Source organism: Sinohyriopsis cumingii, chromosome 16 (genome assembly GCF_028554795.1).
Source record: "Sinohyriopsis cumingii isolate HCF-2022 chromosome 16, ASM2855479v2, whole genome shotgun sequence".
Lineage (NCBI taxonomy): Eukaryota > Metazoa > Mollusca > Bivalvia > Unionida > Unionidae > Sinohyriopsis > Sinohyriopsis cumingii.
In genome coordinates, this window is record NC_142976.1 from 48,553,050 (window position 1) to 48,571,335 (window position 18,286).

Genomic DNA, 18,286 nt, shown 5'->3' on the forward strand with positions numbered 1-18,286 from the left:
TACGTTGGTAAGAAAAACCATCGATGATTTTAATCAGGAACATAAATTACAATTAAATTTACTAAAAAAATATTTTCATGAATGTATCTTGGACGAATCAGACTCATGCAACAAAATTATTGTCGAACGTGTAAAGATTCTGAACCAACTCGCGTATGACGCTGAATATTATCACGGCATGTTCATTCAGGCGATAACCGACGATATATCAGTCGCTGATTATGTTCTTCCCGCCAGTAGCTTCAAGTTGATTAGAAATTCAGGAGAGAAACAAAAATTTATGACATTATTTGGATTAACCGAGGAAACACTACCAAATTTCAAATTTCCTGATTATAACGTTGATGAAATGAGAAAATCGGTCACTGATACCATCGATGATTTATTCCCGAAATTACATGACGCGTGGTTGACTAAAAAATTACAATCAAAATCAATTCTCGCACATAATAATGATCCAGCCAAACAGGGACGGCATATTTCACCGGGCATCGTTAATATAACGGAGGTCATCGCGATTAATCTTCACGCGGATGTCGTCGAAGATAGCTACAACGTTGATTCGTCTGTGTCAAAACAAGCACACCAGGGATTTATCTTATATTCGTTTTCACCTAGCGTCTCTCCGGGATTTTTGATAATAAAAGAGCCAGTAAATCCATTTTACCTGCGATGTCACAGTCGATTATTATCAAGAATAAATTTCAAACTGACGGGTCAGAATGGAAATTTGCTTGATATACGCGAGGAAACACTGAGTATCAATTTGCTGGTAAGATCGTGAAAATCGAAGATTTTTGAAACTGTCCACCAGAAAAAAATGGCCAAAAAAATAAATAAAAACCAGGAAATTTTTCAAAATTAATAAAATTTTTAATTTTTGTTTTTTTTTTGTGGCAAGAATCAGGAATCTTCGATTCTAATTTTGAGAATCTTAAGAATCTTCGATTCTAATTCTGCTTTCATCGACCAGCTTTTTTAGCTGCCTGACGCGCGAGCTTGTAATTTTTCTCGATTCATACTCGTCGGACAAACTCGACCTAACTTTTTCTACCAGCGTCGATAATTTAACAAAATTCTCGATTTGATCATCGCTGACAGTCGCGAGCGATTGGTACATCGCAATCTGGATTTTCTTTATGAATTTGTATTCAGATGGTAGCGTGTACCTGTATTCGAGTTTTCCCTGAACAATCGTCTCAAATTCGGACCGGATTTTACCTGCGTCCAAATCCAAGGGCAAATTTATATTTTTATTTTTTAAATCCTCGATGGCTTAGATGATGTTATTTACGTTTTCCTCGTTCATTATATAAATTTTGTAATATTTAATTTCAAAAATCTTCGATTTCATTTTCCGAGTCGGATATTATTGGAATATAATAAAACTCAGTCCATTCGCCGAATTTGTAGGAAAATGCTGCGCTGATCATTTTTTCTGCCGCACGCATTACTGAGGTTGAATTAATGCTAAAATATTTTGCAGCTGCATACATCGACGTGAATATGATTTCTTCATTTGTTTCTCGATTTATCGACTTGACCGCCTTAGCTGATCGATATCCACCATTAAATTTTAAATTTTCACTCGGAGTTACCGCGCGAAGATTGGACAGTTTGTTATTAAGCTTATCTCCGTCGATATGATCGATGACCAGGACGATTTTTATTGGCCCATGAAAACATTCGTATATAAACCTATGACAAAAATAATTTATTCCACTAAAATTATGTGTTGCGTAACCAAATTTATCGACTCTACCAACACAATACTTCGTTCTAATATTCCTAACGACACCATCCGATGATGCCTCGTATCCCGTGATCGTAGGATGAGATTTGAACTCGTATGTCACTTTCTCTGGAATTGTTGATTCAGGAATCGCTGATTTTGGATTCATATATGATAATCTATATGTCTAAATCGTTATTTGCTTTGAATCGATTAATATAATCTTCCTCGCAAGTTATCATGGACGAGGATCTTTTTTCATAATATCGCCGTAATTCTCGATAATTTTTCCCTCCACAAGCCAGACACAACCGAGTTTTCCCTCGCGTGCCAACTTGACAAACTAAGCAACGCTGTGGTCCTTTACTGCCACGCCGAATCGCATGTATGTGAGCGCCACAATAATCGCCTCTGCAGGATTTGTCACAGAATTTTGTTGAGCCGATTAGTATCCACTTGCATTGATTCATTATAATTTAAACATATGTCTAAAATATAATCATGGACGCATTTGATCTTGATGAGGCAGAATATATTATACCTGAGGTTGACCGAGCCAAGAAAGAGTTCTTCGATGATGGAGCGGTTCACACTTGGTCGACCTGGAAAACGAACTCTGTTGACGCTACGATGAACCTGGAGCGAGCTAAGAAAATAATCGAGCACATAAAAACCGAACACAAAGAAGAGCGATTTATCTTTGGAATAAAATTTATCGCACAAATGCCCGACGATACTTGGATCATTCGCGATAAACGAGATCCTGTGCGTGGTGGTAAGAAAAAAGTTGTTCTCGATAAAAATTCCAAACCCGGATTGTTATTGGGAATCGATGGCCCTTATTATGCCAGATCCTATCCAGCCAGCGCTGTTGTTTATGGAATTTATCGGCTAAATAATAATCCGGATGTGAAAAATCTACGATGAAAGAATCACCGATGATAAACTGCGTGGCCGAGCGTGTTATCGAGCACATGAAAAACGCTCGACGTGGATCTGGTTTGACCCAGTTGAGGCTAGATAAAATTAACGCGTGGGCGAAGACTGTCGCCGATGGTGCATCGGTGGACGATGTAGCTGCGTTGAGCAAAAATCTTAAATTTCCAATTACAGTGAAAACGTTATCGGGAGAAATATTATACTCGTCGCCGTATAGATCTCGAGGAGCACCAATCGAGATTGTCGATCACAATTCCCATGCGTGGTCGCAATCGGTGATGATATTTCCACGGGATCGTATGGTTAAATTTTATTCTGTAGATACCGCGGAGAATAATTCCGATGATATGTTCAGATTTATCAAAATATTAAGCGCATCTGATCCAATATCGATATGGTTGTTCTCGAGTGAAGAAAAATACGATCAATTTATTTTGCCATGTGGTGATATTTACAGAAACGAGATATTGCATGAGTCGATGAAAAACTTGCGGTAAAATATTCGTCGAATCACGACCAGTTGCTAACGAATTGCTTCACAATTCCGTCCATTGCCGCTCACGCCGCTAGAGAGAGAAACTCATGGAAGCCTACAAGGAACGAATATCTCGCCGATATTCAACTTAGCTGTATCGAATATGGCCATGGTGGATTGTGGAATACCAAGTACGATTTCGAAGATATGATCTCCGTTGACATGAGCGCGTGTTATCCTGGAATTTTCCTCGGATATGGCGATTGTGCCGATTATTTTGCTAAATTCGGCCATCCTACCAGCGAGATGACAAGGGTAGCAATTAACGGACCGTTGCCTGATTTTGTCATGACCGGATTCGCTTGTGTGACGTCATTCGAGTTTGCTGAAAATTTACATAAAATCTGCTATATTTGGTTCGGAAGGCATTTATCTCAGCGCCGTTGGGTTCCTACAGTGTTATTGAGATATATGCTAGATTCGTCGATGTTAGTGTCGTTGACGGTGAGCGAGGCGATTATATCTTACAGAAAACAGACCGATGTGTGGTTGCCGACGGACTGTGACAACGCGAAAGATATAGGAAGAAAAATAATTGGTAAATTTACTCAAGGTGGATCCGTTGATCACAAACATCGACACGCTAGGTTGTTTATCAACGATGCGGAGATGGATTTTATAATCGCTGATACGGTATCACGAGGAATATTTTGTAATAGGGAGAATATTATTATTGATGGAACAAAGTTAGGTACCGTGATTAGCTACCTTGACGGAGAACCGGCGCAATATACGCATTTGCGTTCGTCGATGCTCGCCTATGTAAGTATAAATTTACTCTCGATGATAAATAAATTTTCTGATATCGCAGTAAGGGTCGCGAAGGATTCGTTTTATATCGATAAAAAATACCAAGATAGGTTGGAAAATTTAATCACCGATGGTAGCTCATGGGGAACCTGGAGGATAAAAAACGAGGATATCCTAGATTATTGTGAAGACGCCGATGTCGAAGATTGCGATGAATTTCATCAAGGTAAATTTGGAGAAACTTCGACAGCCGCATCTGCGTTTGACCCAATTTCACGCAGCAAATTCGTTTACCTAAATGGGCCTGGTGGTAGTGGTAAAACAACGCGAGTAATAAACTTATTTGCGAACTCCGATATGATTGTGTTGACTCCGACACACAGATTAGCGCGAGAAATAAGGCAGCGTGGCGTTGGTTCTTGCACGTATCACAGTTATTTCAAATACAGCGGTGGATCATGGGACTCGGTGCGTATGGGGGACAAATATATCAACAAGATCATAATCTTCGATGAGATTTGCACGGTGAATTTAGATATATTAAAATCGATCTTGACTTGGCTGGAAGGGAAAAATACCGCTGTGATAATGTGCGGCGATCATGGCCAACCTAATCCTATCGATGGCGAATCTCCTCACGAATGGCTCAGAAGCTTCGTTGATTATTATGAGGAAATCGACGCTGATTATAGATCGACGGGTATTTTGTTGACCGAATTTAAAAAATTGATTCGATTACAACCGAATAAGATTCAGTGTGACGTCATGAGGAAAATAATCGACGAGACTCCGATGAGCGATTTTCTAAATTTGTGGCGTCCCGATCATCTGATCGTTGCTAGCAGAAAAATTGTTCGTGATATTATTCAGGAAATGTTATTCAAGTTGCATTGCGAGAAATTTCCAACGCTGCAGGTACCGTTATGCTATAGGCCCGCTAATACTCGACGACAAAATATTAATATTACTCTGCCATGTGGAGAGGAAAAGATTTTGGTCCTGAACGATATTATCTTTGTTGATATTAATCTCGTTAACGACGCGATAAATGCAGAAAAATCGCCGTGGAAATTAGGCTACGCAACAACGATACACTCGTCGCAGGGATTAACCGTAGATGGACAAGTTTGGATCGTCGATGATAGAATTTCTTGGTCAAATTTGGTATATTTAGCCGTGTCGAGAGTAAGAAAATTATCTCAGCTAGGACGAATTCGAGTAAACTACATTAGTGACGCTGGCGGTAGTTGAGTATCTTCGGGGACTATTTGTAATTCTTCTTTGGTAAATCCACGTTGAGGCGCTAACGAATCTAGGATATAAATCGCTGGTCTTCCTGACGATCTTGTTACGGCTGATATTTTATGTGTTGTGACGCTCCAGGTTGGGTCGGTTGCTCTTTTTCTGCCTCCTTCAGCCTCCCCTTCTTTATACAAATACCTGACTGTGACGCTACCTAGTACAGGCTGAATTGTGGAATCTCGCTTTAGTGGTATATTCGATTTTGTAATTGCAATTGCAGGTTTCATTGCTATTGTTCGAGTTGTCTCCTTATTTAACGCGTTAATTACATGAGGCAATCTTGATACCCAATCATGAGATCTATTATCTTGAATAAACTCACGCGCGTACTGGTATCCAAATAATCGTTCTGCGAGAGTTTTATTGAATCTTTCGACGATGGCTTGATTGCGATGAACACCTACGATACCGCGTCGGATTTTCACATTATTTTTTTTCATCAGTGAGGTAAACGCGCCGAGGAATTCTCGACCTGGATCAACCTGGAGAAGATTCGACCATGTTAACGGGGATCGTGAGTAAATTTCGCTAAATGCCTTGGCAATTTCCGTCGATGTTTTATTCGATAATGGCTCTGCTTCTTTATACCTGCTAGCGATATCAACGATTGTCAGGACATATTTGTATGTGACTCCGTCAACGGTATCATGAGGAAGAAACATTAGATCCGCCTGATGGACCTCGTTGGGTACACTGACGGTGAAACTCGCGTACGGTATCTTTTTAGGAGGAGGAAGATATATTTGCCAAATTGCCTGTTTCGATAGCCACGATTCAGCGACGGATGATTTTACTTTACGGCTTTAGCGAGTTTGGCAATTGCTGATTTTCCTCGCCAAAATCCTCGCGGAGAATAATATATTTGCTCCATATTATTTACCAGCACCGAATACTAATTTGCCTTTCATCGCGCCTTTTATCAACCAGGATGCCAATTTCTCTTTGAAATTTTTATCAGGAATCGCGTCTAGTGCGTGAATTAGCTTGATATCAGCGAGATGCCTCTGTTGCGATATGCGAGATCATGATCATAACAAGCTCCATCAATGGCGTTTACCGGATTTTCGCCTTGATTTGGTTGATTATTATCATCGAGTCTGATATCGAGCCTTGTTCCGGGTCCGCAATAATTGTACTCTGGTAGATGCTTCTCTCCAGGATATTTCGCCCAGGGCAACCCAGGTAGATTTTTCATGGAGGCGGCAATGTCTCCTCCTGTTCTATTTTTTTTTTACAAATCTGAACTTGCGAGTCTTACAAACTTCACATTCCCCTGAGATCGCATTTCTGTTGTTGCGTGTGACGATTTCGGTTGGATTTATCGTAGCTGTGTGCTTGCGGCACTTAACACAATATAGATCCATGTATTTTATTAACATGAATGTAATTGATTTTTCAGCCACGAAACGACGCGAGCAGGTGAAGCATCATGCGGTATTACCGAATTCGATCAGAATGATAATCATCGGTCCATCTGGATCTGGTAAGACGCAATTGTTATTGAATTTGATCATGCGATGGCTAAAATGGGACAAATTGTACTTGGTTGCACCATCCGTTGATGATCAACGCTGTTATCAAGTGTTAAAAGAATTTAGCGACAATACCGACGAAGGCACAATCGAATTCATCACAGACATCAATGAAGCTCCAACCGTAGATAATTTGGTCTGAAATGCACGAAAATTAGCTCCCGTAGAAGGCTTTATTTCTGCTTTCTGAGGCTTCTACGGAGAAAGTTCTCGTAGGAAGCTTTATTTTGGCTGGAAACTCTGGTCTGTTCAACTTCCCTGCTGCTGCCATGTTGACTGTACAGCAAATCTGTCACCAGTTGCACCACATTCAGAGTATGAAATGGCAAGATAAATGGGAAACAAGTTTGTGCTGCAAGAGATTCTCTTTAGACATGTAACAACAGATGGAGATGCACAGGCTGCTGCTGCTTCCAAAATGCTTAAACCATTCTGCATCCAATGCGGAAAGTAGAAAGACTGTCGGATCCCATCCATTTGGGTCATTTACAGTTCAAACGGTGCATTTCTGCAATATTTAGTGAAAACATGTTTCCAGGAATAAGAACAAGAGAAGGAAAAAGGCTCAACAAGAAAATTGTCAGCCAAGACATTATAGCACGTTGCGTCTTAATCTTCAAGCAAATGATGGAGGACAATAGTGGTGATGTTACAAAAATTAAATGTCAACTTACCCAAGTATTGGATGCCACTCTGTGCTGTTATTCAGGGGACTGCTCCATATGCCGGCATTATTCAAAAGTCTGTGGGGGAGGAAGTACTAACAGCTGGTGGATGCGATCAGCATACCTGGGCCCTCATCAAATGACTCATCTCAACATGACAGAAAATGATAAGAACATCCTGCTAGAAGTTCTGAAAATGAAACTCTCCTGTGATGTTGTAGAAAGATTGCGACTGAACACAAATACACAGAAATGTGAGGCAGTGAACAGATCAATCAGTGTTTCATTACCTAAAAATGTGAACTATTCCAGAAACTTTGAGCCAAGAGTGCATTTAACAATACACAGACTCAATAACAGCCTGGGATCATCACTGAAAATAAAAGTGACACACTTGGGAGGTAAACATTCAACAAGGACTCTGAGATCACTGGAGACAATGGATAAAGACTGCACTTACCATCAGTTGTATCAAAAGCATCCCCAAACCAGGAAACGTATTCTAGCAGGACGAGGGAATATGATACAGGCCCATCTGAGGTACAGGACACAGTAAGGCAATAGGAAGTCTGACCACTACAAAGGACTGCTAGATACCAAGGGCGATCACTCCTATGCAAAGGTTTAGCAGGAGCCAATGGACACTGCAGACAGAAAAAGTTATCTTAATTCCATGTGCAAAATGAAAGTGCTCAAAGACACCATGAAGAACACATTGTACAGAAGGGAAAGCTGTATTGGGGAAATCCGTAGGTAACACATCCCATGTTATGTGCAGTTGTGTTACTTACTACCACCTGATGAGACCTATGGAGAGGTCGAAACAGTTTTCTCTGAATACGAAGACACAAATAAAGAAATTAAAAGCAAAATAAATAAAGATTAAAAAAATCAATTGAAAATAACATGACATGACAAGACATGACTTACTAGACTAGCTGAATGAATGAATGAATGAATCTATGAATGAATGAATGAATGAAATGAAGGCAGGAAGGGATGGAGGAATGTATTTAAGAAAGCACTGTCATACCAGCATGGTCTACTAAAATAAAGACCACACTCTTTCCTTTCTCCTTGTTACTCAACACATCCATCCATCCTTCCTTCCATGCCAGACATAAATTGATATGGATGTGGGTGGGTGCAAGGATATGTCATGATACCTGAATTTATTCCATATTATAATTTCAACTTTATCATACAGTCTGGAGAAGTCACCATGGCCAATGCTATGACCATAACCTTTGCAATACTGCCTATTATTATTAATGGAATGACGCTCTAGAACCAGATGATCCACATTCCCACACAAACTATTATGACATAAATGGGATGCATCTAGCTCCTTTGGTATAGTCAGACTTCTCAACTTCACCATTAGTGCCAGTTTGTGAACATGTTTTTTCTTCCATGTGTTTGTCACGGGATCTTTATATGACAATAGGCCATATAATCCATTGACTGTTACATTTCCTGTCCATATTTTACAAACACTATTATGTGCTATTACAGAATTCAGTGAAATCTTTGCTGACAGGCTTTGGAAAAAAAATCCTCCATTGCAACTTCTATATGGTGTAGGAATACATTGCTGCTAATAATAATGAGTGTCATCTCCAACAAATACCATTTCTGTGAATTTATAGGGAAAAAATTATTTTTTTAAATTCTAATTATATTTTCTGATTGCTACAGTCAATATACACATGGTGTGAAAATCACATGTCTTTATCATTAATAATAAAACTTTTCTATAGCAATTTAAAGTTGAATCAATGCTGCCCTGACAGGACATAGGACACAATTAATTTTACTATATGTTCTCTACATTTGTTTCTCTGTACTGACCTTTCCACTGTGTGACAATCAATGCAAATCATATGTTAATCTAAAATACCTTCAAAGATGACTTCACGGTGAAGTTCTCGTCAAAGGTTGATCTGCTCTTTTTCAGATGCTGGACTGTCAACATAGCAGCATGTAAACAGAACACAGATTTCACTTTCGGATACATCACCAAGGCCTTATTACTCACTGTGCACTGTCGCCGAAATACACACAGACAACAACACCCTGAGCTCATATTATCAAAAATAAACAGTTACCTTTAAATCCCTACCAAAAATGCATAAATAAAACTCTTCTATCACCACCAAAATGAGAGAGGAAAAAAAAATGTTCTAAAAATAGACTAGAACTACATTCGTGGGTACTGAACTGTAAGTATTAATTGTGAACCGATTCCATATAGCCGCCAGTATAAATGGTGGAGGAAGAACCCGGGAAAACCCAGGACAGAACCACCGACCCACGAGAACCTACCGGCAAGCTTTCTCACATACTCACATCCAGCACAAGCTAATTATGTCGATCTAGTGCAAAGAAACATTGAAACCGCTATGCATAGAACGATGAATCACCATCACAGTTATCATTATAGCAATTATCTCGACAAATTAGAAGAAAATTATTAAGTAAAACCTCATCGAAGCCTAAATAATTTTGCCCCTCCCCTCATGTATTTGTTGTTGGCCGATGACGGATATTCCACCGCGAATCATTTGTTCGGTGAACATTAACATGTCCGAATAGGTGAAGAGTTCAGTATGAGCTTGAATTGTCTTGAGGAGGGCATCTAGGAAAGGCCAGGAGAAGAGAACTACCAGAGTGGATGGAATTGGTAATGATGCAAGCAAGAATGTGTGAAATGTTTAAAGACAGCCCTGAGCATGAGTACGTCAGTTTTCAAGTACAGGTCGTGATAATCTCCGAGAGTTTGACAACCGAAGTCGTTCCATATATTGTTCACGTATTGGTATTCCTAATCGGCGATGTCGCAGAGATGTAAGTGAAAATATAAGATATCAATGGGTGGTAACGAGGTTTCATCAAATTTCGATCACGTGTCAATGTATTCATAAGGATCAACTCATTTTAGATGAAGTAGATTTGGATGGAGTCCAAAATTCTTTTTCTAGGTGTGGGAACTTAGGGCAGGTTTCAGCGACGACGCGATGAACTGGAATGAATCGTTGAATCGAAAAGTTCAAATCAAGAACGAAATGTATTTCTCAAAAATTTGTTAGGATGCATTTTATGGCGAATGAATCTACCTCTGCAAAAAGCGTCTTGACACGCGGTTGACTGAGCGCTGCGATGATGAAATTAAATGATGAGAATATACGCGATTACCGGTAGAAAGTCTGGATCTTTGAAACGTAGATTACAATCAGCATGAGCAGGTTCTCGACCGTGACCAGTGATATGGCAATGGTGTTTGACTTTCTTTATCATGTGGCTTAAAGTATTCTTCGTAGATATGGCATTGCTGATTTAATTTGTGCTGTCGCAGTTGTGACGGTGTGAGTGGAATGATAGGTGTTGGATTTTTCGGAGAGCGTTGATGCGTTTCCATTCATCTACTAGTTTCTCAAAGAATCAGTTGATGCAATTATCACCACTTCGATGTCCAAACAGCGAAGACTAATGTTCATCAACGGAACAGCAGATATTATAGCCTATCGAGCACGGTACATGATTGTGTTCCTCTTGATTGAAACAATAGACTGGATCAGAGAAAGTCCTTGTACTTTGTCAAAATCGCTTCCAAGCAAAAGATGATATAAAACGCATATGCGTATTTTTGCAGTGGGTTTTTAACTGTAGTTTGCTCGCGTGGCATCTGCACTGTTTGTAGTTCTTGACAGTATGCTGACGTGACATGTTCGTGTAGTCGCTGAGGTTGAGGAAAGCATTGCCACCATCGTTGGCAGAAATATCCATGTTTTTTATAATGCGTGTACTGTGATCGACATAACAGGCTGAAGTCTTTGATCTTTTGAGATCAGCAGGGGATAGACGACAAACTGTTTATCACCAGCTTTCTTTATATCTAGTCCGAACACGTTGATGGAGAGTCCATTGTTGAGCGCTTCAAGATTTGGTACGTCTTTGACCACTGCAGTAAAGGTGATGCCAGTGGTTTTAATGGTATCAAAATACGACATGTACTTTGAGACGCGATTGGCTTTGTCCTCTGCATTATGTAGCGCGGAAAGGATGGCTTACACGACGAGGCAGTAGTCATCGTCTTTTGGACGTTGATGAATAATTTATTGGCTACGATTTGCTTGGGAAGAGGTGCGTACTTTCTTCCGCCCAAAGGCGTGAATTTTTGAAGTTTGAAACGAGACCTAATTGACTCCGATAAAGACCGATGCCGATCTCAATTCTTGATAATCTTCGATGCGACGCTGGACATACGACCAGTGATGTCGACGATATGACTGCAATCATGACTATGATACACGATCATCGAATTTGTTCTGATCCACACGTCGATGTTCGTTTGTTCCTTCACAAAATGAACGTTAAGAGCTACTCCGAATTTGATAGCCGTGTGTATGCCTAGTTCTGCATCTACGGAAGATTTTAGAATGCGCTACAGTTCTTTGTCGACTCCTCGCTCAAGCATATGATCGTAAATGTATCCTTTGTCAGCACCTCCGTAATCTTTTTCGACGCGTCTTGGTGGAGGAAGACACGATTTTAGCACGTTGTCGTTTAAGGGATTGCATATCGATTTTAAGTAGTTTTTTCTTTACGAGATCTTTGTTGTAGACGATGTAGAGCATGCTGCTCCGCCGTAAGCCGCAAGAGATCGTTTTCTATCCCGACCACCTTTTTTAATGAGAGGGCCACGGTGATGTCTATATTGAGATGTACCGCATTTACAATGGCATCCTTGAGATCTTTTCTACTTTCCACGATGATGTAAGTAAGATATCAGGTGTGATCAAATGCGTTCACTACGCTGTGATTTACCTCAACGTTCAATAGTACTAAGATAATTTTAACTCATCAATCTCATGCAGTGCTGACTGATCAGATCCTCGTCGTAAAAGATCTTCACGAGGCTATTTCTGGACAACTGCGTACGTTGCACTCGCATGAGTAACACCCGCTTGCTTGCTACATGTTTTCATCAGCATCAATTGGATCATCACAAGTAGGTTATTTTGAATGAACCTCACTATGGCTTCATGGAGAGATTCTGGGTTGTGCAAGATCACATCGGTAACGAAGACCTTGTCATCCCCGGCAGTATAGCTGATGTATCAAGACATTTTTTATAAATCATACGTGACATACGTTTTACCGTAGGCTGTTTCGAATTGGCTCAGCGATTTTAGCCCGCACAAGATTCCTACCGTCCAAGATGAGGTCCTCGAGGGGTCTCATCTCGTGAAACAGCAACGCCATGTCAAATTGAGCCCCAAGCAAATACGATCTGATACTATTGAACATTTTCTGATATGACAGCATAACCTGCTTGGCGCTAATATTTGGCCTTCACTCGTGGTTCGATGCGTTTCATCATCGTCTGTAAAGCCAGTCCGGCTCCTGATAAAATCAGGATCATCGGATTAGTCATTGTTCCTGTAAAAATTACACCGGTGGTAGTCAGTGTCACCGAGATGAACCTCAGTTACGTTTGTATCGTCGGTAAGTATACTGGTACATAGACTCATCGATGGTAGTAGAGATAAACGATTCTAGCCCCGACATCGTTCAGTCGACAACTTCTCGTCGATGTGGTAAAAGTCAAGAATGGGCTACATGCTCCTAAGCTCTTGATGAGCAATTCAAGCTATGGCAGGTAATCTTTGAGAAATGTAATATGCGTTTGATCCACTTTGATGGTTCTATCGTCGAACTCGTTGGTGAGTCCGTGGTTAATCGGCATCCAAAGCGACAGATTTCTTTTTATCTCTGTCATTTGGTTTAATTTACAAGGTCCGTTAACATGCCAGGTTCTGCTTGCAGTTTCGTGTGCTCTAAGTACTCATAAAAGCTGATCACCAAGGCTACACGAAATGTTATAGTGTATGGATGGATGATCACGGTCAATTTGTGTAAAGGTGATAAAAAGCATTAGTTATTTTCTCCACGTTTCTATTTACTTTTTCGGAAGTTACTGTTTCTCGAGAAAGATTCACCACATTCAGGAGATAGTCACGCTTTGAAGGGTTTACCTCCTGTGAAGCTAAATGAAGATTGACAAAATGCCTCTTGACGATGGAGTCACCGTCCTTAAGAACATTGGTCAGCTTATTCACGAATTCGTCCCGTTTACAACTCTCTAGGTACTGGTATGTAGCCAAGGCCAGGTTGGGATCCACCTTTCCATGGTCTCTGTACATGATCTTGTATGGACTTAGGAGGTTCCAGCATGGGAGCACGTCTGGCGGTTTTTCAGCTGGAACTTCATCGATAGTGAGTGACTTCGTCACCTGAAGCACCTCCGCCTGAGCGTTGGTCGAGCGCCATCACTTCCATGATCGTGTTCACGTTCTCGTACTCTAAACCCTCATGTTGGAAAAATTTTGTTTGTCGATACCATCAAGCGTTTTGTGACACCACTTTATCCATGCATTCATGATCTTTTTGTGTGCGTCATCATCTTCCTTTCGAACCAATCGCAGTCGTTTTGACGTGTCGTGTTTTCACAATGGCGTCCACGAAGTTTGAATGCAATTCGTTAATGATGTCGTTGACGATACCCTCGATGAGCTTTACTAATCGCGACTATTCTCGACCATTACAAAACTTCAACACTGCAAAATACATATCGATGGCTTTATTGAGCTGCTGCATATCGATGGCTGCTGAGGCAAGCTCATTACGGAAATGTGAGACATCGCATCGTGATTCCATCGTTTGTGAGACAGTTTACAGCGACGTTTTACTCCGGTTTCTCACCTGGTTGATATCGACATGAACTCCCGTGGTATGCTTAAGCATGTCATTGACGTTTCCCGCCTAAAACGCATCCTGCTTATAAGTATCATCGAATAACAACTTATAAAGTTATATCTCCACTCGGACCATTTCCACCATGATGACTATTTCATATTAGTTCATTTATCGCAAAAATCTAAAAATAGCTCAAACCTGGATTGGGTGGTGCTATAAACTTAAACGTGGAATACTTTTTTTTGTAAGTGTTGACGATGTAAAATTCATATGTGGTTGTTTCCATCGTATCGTTGTAAAACACATCCAGAGTTCGTCCACGCACCTGAAACCTGCAGTATCTGTATTTTGTAACCAAAACTTGGACGTGATTCAGGCAGTCGCTCACTCGCTTCCAGTGGTCATCGGTGCGATGTGATGAGCAAATACATTATAAACTTTAAAAGACGTAGAAAATTCCGTAAATGCTGATACGACTACGCTAGATCGATTTCTAGCATTTCATGTGGGCGTTAGAATGTATTCCACACTATTTCTGACGTGTCGGGTGTCCATGTACATTTTTGTACACTTCGTTGTTAGTCGTGGTTGGATAATCCGTGACCGCGTGTTTAGTCCCAGTCGCCACGGCGAGATTTCATGTGAGTGTTCCTTCCGTCGTTGTTAATTTAGTGGCGCGAAATGAGTTAAACTACGAGTACGATATCGCCTGGATGTTGTCGGTGATCAGCAACGTCGCTGCAAGACCGCTTAAAGTATTTCCACCTATGTTTACTTTGCCGGAGAGAGTTCCACCCATGTTATCATACTTGTTCGCCAGTGCCACCTCGAGATCCACCGACGAAACAGCCGGTTACGACACCAGAGATCGTTCGATCGCTGCTGGTAGACCATATAAGATCTTTCCACCCATGTTTATGCTGCCTGCGAGAGTTTCGCGTGTCAGTGTCAGTTAAGTCTGGGAGAGTCTACTTACCTAAAGTCATCGTGCAGCATTGGCCTCCGGGGATGGATAACTCACGTCTTCAAGTTTGGTGAGGCAATGCCCGCTCGTGTTGAGATGACTCGTCGTGGAATCTCCGACTTTCTAGTTCAGCTCATCTTGACTTATCGCTGATTACCTGCAGACCCGATTAATTGTCCAAATGATGTGTAAGACATAATTATATAAAAACGAACATCATTTACTTCGACACGAGGTAGAAAACGAAAGCTCATCCGCATCATTTGTTTATGCCTTATTTCCATACATGATCGTTGGTCCTGTGGCAAAACGAATCTCCTCATGAAAATGCTCTTCAATAACATGTTGAATTACGATCGGGTGATGATTTATACGCTCAATCATAAACAAGACAAATACTGCACGTTGCACGTGTTCGTCAACTGCGTTGCTGATGATTCGTTCACCATAAACAGATCCTGATGAAATCGAACCCGTAGAAGAACTAGATTCTGACACGCATAAGATCATCGTGTTTTATGACATTAAAAGTGCGAGTATTTTCTGTTGTCGAGACACAAGCGCTTAAACCGCATTTATCTCACTGAGCCGTACTACGATGTGCCTAATTTCATTCGACGCTTCAAGGTATGCTTTGTCATCTTTGCAAGTCTTGACAATCGAGACATCGACGTGGTTTCGAGAGATCATTGTAGTGTCATTACCGTCGAACAGTTCAAAGACTATGCCGAGTTGTCTTCGAGTTTCAAGGACGATTTTAGGACCTTTCATTGCGATGCTAAAACGATTTCGGGACGTTATCGATAAAGCTTTGACGAATTTTACATACCTGATTAATATATGAGCAACTCTGTTGTGAACATGTTATTTGAAAAGTAAGCACACATCGGCAGCGCGAGGATGTTCTCTAAACGTTCATCTAGCAGTGGGCAGCGTTACGTTAGTGCGTCCCCTGTAATAAGATAGGTCAGCAGTCCTTTCGGCTGGATGTCGCCAGCGTGATCTTTAAGCCGATACCGGGGAAATTCGACGTAGCCAAAACGACGTACGATATCAAACAAGGTCAGTTACTGAAGACGCTCAGCGTCAGCAACAACGATCATTGTATGAGTTAATGACGAAACAAGCTGGACAAGCCATTGCAGAAACATCTAAACCAACTAGGAATAAAGCAGAAATTTAGGATGCAAAATAAGAAGAACCCAAGTGGAGAAGGGGAAGAACTTATGAAATCAAAGTTAATGGAGATGAGAGAAAAGGAGGAAGAGGCCAAGAATAGAAATGCTGTATACAGGTCTTCAGATGCTCGTGTTGAAAAGAGACTCAGCCATGGATGACAGGCATATATCCGCAGTTGTCGCTGATGGCAAATTCATCATGATGTGATTATCGATGTGGATGCCCCAAATCACTCACTCAATGACACACATGCTCGAACTGAAATTTACATTTGCCAGGTTCACCAAAAACACTGTACTCTTAGCAGAACCGAATTTACATGAAACAATTATCTGCAGATCAGGACCCCACGTCGTGATGGATAGCCACCAACTAGACAGAGAACTTCCCAGGCACGTCTTCGTAGCGTTTCAGATGGCAGTAAAGCAAGAAAACCAGTTTGAAAACAAGCACGTGCTTAAAAATCTAAATCTGTCACGCATTAACGTCCGTATGAACTCCTGACAATATGCAGAGAGAGAGAGAGAGAGAGAGAGAGAGAGAGAGAGAGAGAGTACGCAACTTCGAAAGTATTGTAAAACGTACATGATGCTGATAGAAGCCATGCAAAATTATCAAGACGTGGCCGCAGGCTCGCAAATCTCGCTAAATGGTTTCGCCAACTTGTACCCCATCTTCCACTTTGATATCTCTAAGCATTCAGAACGTCTAAAAGGTTCTCCTGCTGACATTGAAATCCGATGGACTATTAACTCTCCAGTTGGTGATTACGTATGTTACGCGCTGGTGACCTCAGATTGATTCATAACGCTGGAGGTATTCAATGGAAAAATGAATATCCTTCTACAGACAACCATGCTCAGAAAAGAGCCATCCAAGCGACGACGAGACGGAAAGGGGATTGATGATGCGATCATTCTTTTCGTCAAAACCATGGTTGTCAAGTTACTTCAGACTATAAACCGCTAGGAAGGGCCACAGCATCTGGAGCCAACACAGGAACTAATCAAAAAGCACCCAAAGGCAAAAGAGTTCGTCATAAACGCGACATCGTCACATCACACACTGGATATGCCAGTCGTGGGTATGATAAAATACAACGAACAAAATAGTAGCCTTTCATATAGCACCATCTCGTACGTTCCAGTAGATGTCACGCTGTCACCACAGCAGAAGAAAACATCGCAGTGGCAGCCACATGTAAGAGACATGACTGAAGGAGTAAGCACATATCGGACCAGACAGACTTATGCTGACAAAACGTCAAGCCAGTTCAGTCGCCAAACATTCAGCTTCAAAAAAGTGGCATCGTTATTAACCTGTCAGTGTCACAGCTGTCCAAACAAGGAGGATTCATCGACTCCTGTCAGCAGGAATCGCTGGATTGTTGCTGGAGGAGAAAGTGGAGAAAGAGGAGGAGTATAGAGAAGTCGAAGAGGAGAATGAATCTGGAGAAAGTCGGGAGGAAGAGGAGAAGGAAATTGAGGAATAGGAGAAAAGAATACACAGATGAGTAGAATACAAGGACCGGTTCAAAGCCATCTCACACTATTAAGCAAATGATGCAAAAGGCTATCGCAGGGTCGAGCGGAAGCAGAGTATTTGGGAAATTCGAAGCACTTGACTATTGAATTATTATTAAATTGTTATTCATTGAATTTCACTTTTTGTATATACAATTATTTAACCGTCGGCATTGCTGACTAGGGGCTCGGGGCTTTACATCTATCTTTCACTAATTTAACTTCCAACAAAAATCGAGCCTAGGTGGGACTTCTATAATAATTTAAATATAATATTGGGAGCAACTCACCCCAAAAACACACACCTACCACAGCGGAGGCATAACAACCCGCCACGCCACAAAGAGTACGACAGACAATAAGAGTTACCACATGCTAGAAAAGGAAAACAAGATTCTGTCTCTAG

The 18,286-nt window shown here is 41.0% G+C and overlaps 1 protein-coding gene across 1 annotated transcript in view; it reads right to left on the reverse strand.

Moving 5' to 3' along the window:
* The window catches only part of LOC149780371 (microsomal glutathione S-transferase 1-like), a 66,757-nt gene extending 53,096 nt beyond the window's left edge, over positions 1-13,661 (reverse strand). Inside the window, exon 1 of the mRNA XM_089936199.1 lies at positions 13,494-13,661. Coding sequence (XP_089792325.1) covers positions 13,494-13,661 — 168 coding nt within the window. The remainder of the gene's footprint in view (positions 1-13,493) is intronic.
* Between the last annotated feature and the right edge of the window lie 4,625 nt (positions 13,662-18,286).